This window comes from Gavialis gangeticus, unplaced genomic scaffold (assembly GCF_001723915.1).
Source record: "Gavialis gangeticus isolate Ggan-Ray unplaced genomic scaffold, GavGan_comp1, whole genome shotgun sequence".
In the NCBI taxonomy this organism is placed as follows: Eukaryota; Metazoa; Chordata; order Crocodylia; family Gavialidae; genus Gavialis; species Gavialis gangeticus.
This window is the reverse complement of record NW_017729031.1, coordinates 43,138,208-43,147,052: the sequence shown is the minus strand read 5'-3', so window position 1 is coordinate 43,147,052 and position 8,845 is coordinate 43,138,208. Positions and strand designations below refer to the sequence as shown.

The 8,845-nt window shown below is 65.4% G+C and overlaps 1 protein-coding gene across 1 annotated transcript in view; it reads left to right on the top strand.

The window, feature by feature from the left end:
* Positions 1–8,845, top strand: part of OBSL1 (obscurin like 1) — a 45,471-nt gene that overhangs the window by 10,219 nt on the left and 26,407 nt on the right. Inside the window, exons 10-16 of the mRNA XM_019522836.1 lie at positions 14–176; positions 597–869; positions 3,656–3,928; positions 5,418–5,690; positions 6,219–6,494; positions 7,269–7,544; positions 8,060–8,335. Coding sequence (XP_019378381.1) covers positions 14–176; positions 597–869; positions 3,656–3,928; positions 5,418–5,690; positions 6,219–6,494; positions 7,269–7,544; positions 8,060–8,335 — 1,810 coding nt within the window. The remainder of the gene's footprint in view (positions 1–13; positions 177–596; positions 870–3,655; positions 3,929–5,417; positions 5,691–6,218; positions 6,495–7,268; positions 7,545–8,059; positions 8,336–8,845) is intronic.

Below are 8,845 nucleotides of genomic sequence, written 5' to 3'. Positions count from 1 at the left end.
CGCCCCGGTGCAGTGGTACAAGGATGGGGTGGAGGTGGAGGAGAGCGAGCGGCTGGTGCTGCAGCGTGAGGGACCCTGCTGCCGGCTCGTCCTGCCCTCGGCCCAGCCGCCGGACACGGGCGAGTACGTGTGCGATGTGGGCGGTGACTCCATCTTCTACAATGTCACTGTTGCAGGTCAGTGCCCCTGCACCGGCCCTGGGTCTGTGCCCCACTGCCTCCCCGCTGCCCCTGGTCCGAGCTGCTGCCGTCCTGTCCCTTCAGTTGCCCCGTGGGCTGTCCAGCCAAACCCCGCAGGGCGCAGGCACTGGGCTCGTGTGTATGAGCTCCTGTCCCGCAGCCCCAGTGCCAGGGGTGCTATACCCTCTTCTCAGTCCCTCTTGCCCCCACCACATAGTGCCCCCTGCTGGGCACCCCCCATCCCCCAGCACAGCTCCCCTGCCCCGCCACCCTGCAGCACAGCACCTGTGGTGCTGCCCTGGGCACCGGTGCCAGAGCTGCCTGCCAAGGAGAAGCCCCAGGCTGAGCCCCCCCAGCAGCAAGGGACTTAGCTAGGCCCCGGGCACCCCAGCTGAGCCCCTGGTTTCCTCCCGCCAGAGCCGCCTGTGCGGGTTGTCAGCTCCAACAAGGCAGCAGCGCACACGTACGTGGCGTCGGAGCACGTGGAGCTGGTGTGCGAGCTGTCCCGCCCCGATGCCCCGGTGCAGTGGTACAAGGACGGGGTGGAGGTGGAGGAGAGCGAGCGGCTGGTGCTGCAGCGTGAGGGACCCTGCTGCCGGCTCGTCCTGCCCTCGGCCCAGCCGCCGGACACGGGCGAGTACGTGTGCGATGCGGGCGGCGATTCCGTCTTCTACAATGTCACCGTTGCAGGTCAGTGTATCCTGGTGCAGGCACCCCATGTTTGCTTTTTGTTGCGCAGAGGATTCCTCTTGCCTCTTCTGTGGCTCCTTTGCCCTCCTGCCTGCCTTGTTCTGTCTGTCTGGAAACTTTTCTGTCTGTCTTGCTCACTTCTGGCCTGGGCTTTCCCTCGTGCCCTTTCTGTTCTGCTCTGGCTTCCGCAGCAGCATGTCCTCTGATGCCCCCAGGCCCCGCTTGCTCTTGCGGCCGCCTCCACCGCCTGTGCCGTTGAGGCTTGTTCGTGGCCATCCTGCAGGTGCCCAAAGGGTCATGATCCCACACACACAACCCTGGCTGGTGCCAGGTAGGACCCAGTGCTGCTGAAAGGAGCTGAGCCAGCAGCAGTGCGAGACAGGGACACCGTGGCACGAGGAATGGAAAAGCACTGGAAACTTAGCAGCACTGGTACCAGGTGGAGGTGGTTGATAGAGGAAGCTAAAGGATCGTGCCAGCATTTGGGGAGGGTAAAAGAGATGGGGCAGAGAGCCATAGACCTGCTAGCCCGGTGCTGACCCCGACACCGCAGGAGAGCGTTGTTTGGACCCTGGGAATGAGCTAGAGACTGACAGCACGGTCGGTGCTGGCTGGCCTGGGTCACTGCCACACGGGTGGTTGCCTGGGTCATTGCCATCTCTCCCCCAAGGGGAAGGACCTTTGCTGATGTTTTTATTGAGTACGGTGGGGAAAGGTGGTAGACAGGCTCTGGGCACACAGTTCCTGCGCATGGGGGTGAGGGGCCCGGCTGGGAACCTGGGTCCAACAGGCAGAAAACAACAGGGGCCATGAGGCAGGTGGGAGATGGGAGGCCAGGACAGCTGTGGCGCCCCTGGGAGGGGGATGGGATCCTGAGCAGGAGCAGGGTCCGGCTGCCGCCGTGTGCGGCACTGGTGGGGGCACAGGGCTCGTTGCAGAGGCCATGAGGTCAGAAGAGCTTTGGTGCCCTGGTGAGAGTGATTGAAGGGCTGCAGAAAAGATGTTGGAAATACAAGGAGTTTGGTCTGGTCATAGGATCCCAGCACCATGGGGTTGATAGGTTGCTGTGGGGTCGCATCCAGCCTGAGGCAGGATCAGCCCTGTCTAAACCCACCCAGACAAACCCCATGTGTGACCTCGGAGCGGCACAACATCATTGCCCCTGACACAGCCCTGGGCATCGCCCCTGTCCCTGTCCCCAGGATACAGGGGGGGCTGCGGCAGCCAACGTCCTGCTGCTGCTGGGGGGGTGGTGGGCGCTGGGGAGACCCGAGCCCAGGCTGTGCCCCCACTGCAGAAGGAGGGGAAATCCCCCAGGCCGGGCCAGGCTGAGCAGGGGGCAAATCCCTGCCTGCCCCCAAGGCAGCGGGAGCAGGGGGCAAGGGCCTGTAGCCAGGACCCCATGGGGCTGAGTCCCAGCAAGAGCATTGACACAGCCCCAGCCTGGGCTGCAGCCAGCATCCAGTGCTTCTGCGGGGGCTTCAGCCCCCTGCAGCAAGGCATGGGGGGTGGGAGGGGTGGGGGGAATTCCCTCCCAGCCCCGCGCAGCGCCTACAAAGCCGAGGCCGGGGCAGTGCCCAAAGCAGAGCAGCCCAGGGCAGAGCTGGGAGTGACTCGAACCCTGTTGCTTGGGGGAACACTGGCTGGGAGCAGAGGGATGCAGGGCAGGGCCAAAGCAATCACGGGTTCCTGGGCTGGCGCCGAAGCCTCGGTGCAGTCTTAGCGCAGGCCGCAGGCTTGTGCAGGGCAGGCGGCTGCGGCCGGGCGGAGTCCGGGGTGCGAGGTGCTGGTCACCCGTGCTCATCCGCACGAGTCCAGCTCGGGCTCTGGGCCTGGACCCGAGTTCATTCAGAAGCAGCTGAGACCATCACCACAGCGAGCAGTGAATGCGAGGCCTGGACGAGGGCCCCTTTGCTTCCTGCCCCAAACCTTGATGCCAGCCGGTCACCCGGCGATGACCCAAATGCCGTGCCATGTGGTGGGGATGTGCTAGAGCTTGTAGGGCAGTTGCAACGCTCTCTCTGAGCCCCATGTTCCCCGCCAGAGCCTCCCGTGCGGGTCGTCAGCTCCAACGAGACGGCAGCGCACACGTATGTGGCGTCGGAGCGCGTGGAGCTGGTGTGCGAGCTGTCCCTCCCCAGCGCCCCGGTGCAGTGGTACAAGGATGGGGTGGAGGTGGAGGAGAACGAGCGGCTGGTGCTGCAGCGTGAGGGACCCTGCTGCCGGCTTGTCCTGCCCTCGGCCCAGCTGCCAGACACGGGCGAGTACGTGTGCAACGTGGGCGGTGACTCCATCTTCTACAATGTCACTGTTGCAGGTCAGTGCCCCCGTGCCAGTCCTGCGTCCATGCCATGCTGCCCCCCCGTGTCCCTGGGCCAAGGGCTGCCATTCTGGCCCCTCGTGTCCCTTCAGCTGCCCCTTGGGGCATCCGGACAAATGCCCTGGGGGCGTTGGCACCAGGCTCATGTGTATGAGCTCTTGTCTTGCAGGCGCGGGGCCCTGGGGCAGCCAGGGCATGACGCCCTTTGCTTTGTCCCTCTTGCCCCTGCCGCACAGCACCCCCTGCTGGGCACCTCCCCCCATAGAACAGCGCCTCCTGCTGGGCACCCCCTGCCCTGCAGCATGGTCTCCGCTCTGGTGCCCTGTGGCACAGCGCCCGAGGCGCTGCCCTGGGCACCAGTGCCAGAGCTGCCCGCCAGGAGAGTCCCCAAACTAAGCCCCCCCAGCAGCAAGGGACTTGGCCCGGTCCCGAGCATCCTGGCTGAGCCCCTGGTTTTCCCTGCTAGAGCCGCCCGTGCGGGTCATCAGCTCCAACGAGGCGGCGGTGCACACGTATGTGGCGTCGGAGCGCGTGGAGCTGGTGTGCGAGCTGTCCCGCCCCAGCGCCCCGGTGCAGTGGTACAAGGATGGGGTGGAGGTGGAGGAGAGTGAGCGGCTGGTGCTGCAGCGTGAGGGACCCTGCTGCCGGCTCATCCTGCCCTCGGCCCAGCCTCCGGACACGGGCGAATACGTGTGCGACGTGGGCGGCGACTCTGTCTTCTACAATGTCACTGTTGCAGGTCAGTGCCCCTCACACTTCTCCGTCCCCTTGCCCCTGTCTCCCCTCTGCTCCTTGCCCTCCACCCCTGCTCCTTCTGTGTCCAGCCTTGCTCTGGCCTGGGTGGCGCCTGTCCTGGCTCCTCCTGCCCTCCCATCTGCCATGGTGCCGGCACTGGGGTTGTCTGGGATGGCAGCATCCTTCCCCCAGCACCTGCCTCTCCCTGCCCTGCTCTGATGCCCCAGCCTGGTTCTCTGGCCTCCCTGCTGATGCTCCAGCAGCCCACAGAGTCCCGGCTATGGGTCTTGCTTTTCCTCCCACCAAGGTGGGTCAGACGCGTCTGGGCTCAGGAAGGAAAATGTGCTGGTCAGACCGGCACCGACAGCCGGTTCCGCCCTCCCCTGCAGCGGGCAGGTCCCGTGCCAGGATGCTTTGAGCAGTGAGGGGTCAGCTGCCCCCCATCCCCAGCTCCTGCCTGCCTCTCGAAGCTGCCCTGACGTAGCTCTGCTGCTCCTTGCCCTGGAGCTGCCTGGAGCCGGGACAGTCCAGCCACCCCCAGTGGAGACCTCCTGCTCCACATGACGTGGGCTCCTGGTCCCTCCAGCCCCGCAGGTGTGCATCGCCCCAGTGCCCGAGGCCCAGCGTGTGCGAACGCTCCCAGCGGGACTGCCCCTGCTCCTGGAGTGCGAGGTCTCCCAACCCGATGCGCCTGTGCGCTGGCTCAAGGATGGGGAAGCCGTGCCCGTGGGCGACGTCGTCACCGTCCAGGCGGACGGCTGCGCAAGGAGGCTGCTCGTCAGCTCTGCCGGCCTCTTGCACTCCGGGATGTACACATGTGATGCTGGTGACAACGCAGTGACCTTCACTGTGACTGTGACTGGTGAGCAGGGCTGGAGGCTGGGCCCCTCCAGGGGGGCAAGAGGGGTCCGCAGCAGTGCTGATGGGGCACCGGGAAGCTTGATTTCAGCATGCCCAGGTGTTTGTGTGCAGTGGAGATGCTGCGGTCTTGACACGGAGCCCAGCCCTTCCTGGGGAGCTCTGGGAACATCTTGGGAGCCTGCACTGGCTCCCGGCCTTGCTGGCCTTGGCCCACCGGGCAACAGGCATGGCAGAAAGGGGCTGCCGGCAACACACCTGGGCTTGGAGCTGGACCTGCCCCATCCTCCGTCTTGCTCGGAGGCTGGGTCCTGCCTACCTGGGGGATGCTGACTCTGACAGAGCCAGTCCTTAACCCCCCCTTACCCTGCCAGAGAATCAGCCATGAACCAGGGAGGCCTGGACAGGGCACACCAGAGGGATGGACAGCAGGCAGCACCCAAGATGCTGCAAATGCAGTGTGCCCTGCAGCTCCCCCGGGCCAGGGCGAGCCATGCCTGTGCACAGCAGATGTGGCGGGTCCTGGCTCCTGTCCCTCCTGGGCTGCCCCGTCCCCCTTCTGGGCTGTCCTGTGCTGGGGAAGGGTGGCATGGCCCAGCCCCAGGTGCCCCAGCTGCACCCTGTATCCCCTGCAGAGCCGCCTGTGCGGGTCATCAGCTCCAACGAGGCGGCAGCACACGCGTATGCGGCATCGGAGCGCGTGGAGCTGGTGTGCGAGCTGTCCCGCCCCAACGCCCCGGTGCAGTGGTACAAGGACGGGGTGGAGGTGGAGGAGAGCGACCGGCTTGTGCTGCAGCGCTCGGGGCCCTGCTGCCGGCTCGTCCTGCCCTCCGCCCAGCCGCTGGATGCGGGCGAGTACGTGTGCGATGCGGGCGGCGACTCCGTCTTTTACAGCGTCACTGTTGCAGGTGCATGACGCCCCCGCACAGCTCCTTCAGTGGGGGTGGGGGGTCTGGGGCCCTGTCCTTGGCCTACCCAGATGGTAGGTCCACAACACCAGTCTGTGGGCTCTTCCTGCAGTGCTCTGGGAGCGCCGGCTGCTTGCTGTTCTGGTCATTTGTGGCTTCACCTTTGGTGGAGATTGGATTGAGTTGGGCTGGGCTCGGCCCCATAGGTCGGGTGGTCGCTTGTTGGGGTCTCCCTTCATTGCTCAGCCTGCTCTGCAGCCATCTCTGCTGCTGGCACCTGGGCTGCCCAGAAGTCACCGCACCATCAGCCAGGTCCTGGCAATCGCTGGCCTCCATTAGACCTCGCTGCCCGGGGGAACCGGGCTCCTGGCGGGCAGGGGACTGGGGAGCTCCAGGGTCAGCCGGGGTCACTCCGGGGCCCAGAGGAGCCAGTGGGGATGGGTCTCTGTGGGGCAGGGCGTGGGGTGGTGCAGGGTCCCGACCACACACAGGCCTGCCCATGCCCCTGTCCCTCTGTGTGCCCAGCAGAGCCGCGGGTGAGGATCCTGTGCCCGCAGGAGCGTGTGCTGGAGCTGCGGGTGCTGGTGCTGGAGCGCGTGGAGTTGGCATGTGAGCTGTCTGTGGCGGATGCCCCAGTGCGCTGGTTCAAGGATGGGCTGGAGGTGGACGAGACGGACGACCTGCTGCTGATGGCTGAGGGCACCCGGCGCTGCCTGGTCCTCCCGCGGGCTGGCACTGAGGATGCCGGCGAGTACATTTGCGAGACGCGGGATGAGTCTGTCTCCTTTGACGTCAGGGTGTCCGGTGAGCACATGGCAGGGAGGGGGCTTGCACAGGGAAGGGTGGTGCTGCCAGGGTCTCCGGCTGCGGGGTCTTTCCCGGTCACCTGGCCAGGGCTCCTCACGCTGCGTATGGCCAGGCTCCCTAGCTATCTCACAATGGTGTTCAGAGGCTTGCCTGCCATTGAGCAGCTGTAGGAGGTACCAAATAAACAGCACGGCCCCTGAGCCACCCTGGCTGCTGACTGTAGTCCCAAGTGCCCATGCCTGTCCTGCCCAAGCCCTCAGGACCCCGTCCCAACCCCAGCAACCCAGACCCCCACTGTAGCACTTGCTCTGGCTCCACATCAGCAACCCCTGAACCTATGAGGTCTGGTATGAGCTCGTGGCTTGGGGTCTTGCTGTGTTCCCGGTTTGGGAGCCCTGTGCCTGTTTCTGGAGACGAGGTGTTGGGTTGTTTCCCTTGGCTGATGGCTGCGGGGCTGCATTCAGGGAGGGGCAGCTGTGGCTTGGGGGCACGTTGGTGCTCAGTGGTGTGCGACTGCTAGCATGAGCAACCTGGGTCACAGACAGACACGTGTGTGCCCTGTGTCTTGGGCCCCAACAGGCGCTCAATGCTTCAACCCCCTGGGTCCACACAGCTCTGAGGCCCGGGTGTTCCCAGGCTGGGCTGTTCTGGGCTGGTCAGGACATGCGTGTTCCCATTCAAATGGCTCCTCCTGGCCTAGCAGCCAGCACGGGATTGAGGGCAGCCCTGCTGTCCCTGTGCCCCTGACCCTGTTCTGGGCTCCCTTTCCAGAGCCCCCGGTGAGAATCCTGCAGCCTTGGAAAGCCCCCCCGACCCTGCAGGCCTGCACGGGGGAGACGGTGACACTGGCCTGCGAGCTCTCACGTGTGAGCGCATCCGTGCAGTGGACCAAGGACGGCACCTGGCTGGAGGCTGGTGGGAGCCTTATCCTGGAGGAGGAGGGCACACACCGACGACTGGTCATCCCCGCGGCTGGCCCGGAGCACTCTGGGAAGTATGTCTGCAACGTGGGCAATGATGCCAGGACCTTCACTGTGCAGGTGTCAGGTGAGTTGGACATCAGGTGCCCGGGTCTAGGCTGGAGTGAGGGGTGCTGTGCCCATGATCTCCCTTCCTCGGGCATCCAGGCTGTGACAGCTCAGAGGGGACTGGGGAGGGGTGTGGCCCCGGCTACTGGGTGCATCACCCAGCCCACCATGGCAGTGCCACAAGCTGGTTGCTCTTCTCTGCTGCCTCCAGCCCCGAGAGCTCAGGGCTCCTGTTGCTCACCCCATTCCCCAGCTCCCACCAGGAGCTCTTGCCCCACTCCTTCCCACCCAGAGACATTCGGCACATCAGGTGTCCTGCCTCGGGTCCTCTCCTGAGCATGGGCCCAGAGCTGGGACCATCCAGCCGGACCCGGGAGAACGTAGCCCAGCCTGGGGGTGCTCCGGTAGGAGCATCTATTGCTCCTACTGCTGTAGCAGGTGGGCGCCTAGCTCTCGTCTGCCTGCTACTGTTACCCTCCTTGAATCCTGCTCTGCGCTCACCTGGGGCTCACTGCAGCTGCTTGTCCTTGCCAGACCCGTGCGTGCGGATCCTGGGCCAGGGTGATCTGCAGACCCAACGCCACTGCCAGGCGGGTGAGGACCTGGTGCTGGAGGTGCAGCTCTCACACGCCCATGGGGAGGCCAAGTGGTACAAGGATGGGGAGAAGCTGCAGGACACGGGGCGTGTGCGTGTGGAGGAGGATGGGGCCCGGCGTGCGCTCATTGTGCTGGGCGTGGAGAGCCATGATGTGGGCGAGTACCTCTGCGATACCCGTGACGACAGCCTCATCTTCTACGTCACCGTGGAAGGTGAGTCTGGGGCGCGAGAGCCTGGGGGACCCTGGGGTCCACTGCTTCTAGCCCTAAGCCCACCTTTCCCCTGCCCAGAGCCGCCAGTGTCCATCGTGGGGAGTGCGGGGGCGCGGGAGCGGCGCTGTGTCGTGGCTGGTGAAGACCTGGTGCTGGCCTGCGAGGTGTCGCGGCCCAACGCTGCGGTGCGGTGGTTGCGGGACGGCCGGGAGCTGGTGCCCGGCGAGCGCGTGCGGGTTGCGGAGAAGGGGTGCCTGCGGCAACTGACCATCCTCGGGGCCCAGCACAGTGATGCCGGTTCCTACGAGTGTGACGCCGGCACTGACCAGAGGGTGATGTCCGTGCAGGTGGCAGGTGAGTTGCCGGGGAAGGAGCTCCTGCATGAGGAAGCTATCTGAGACCTGGTGCTGCCTGCTTTGCTACCCAAGTGCTACAAGACTTTAGGGGCCTCCCAGGTATTTAGGTCAGGGAGCATGCTGTACTAAGGGTGGAAGTTTGTCCTCTTAAAGG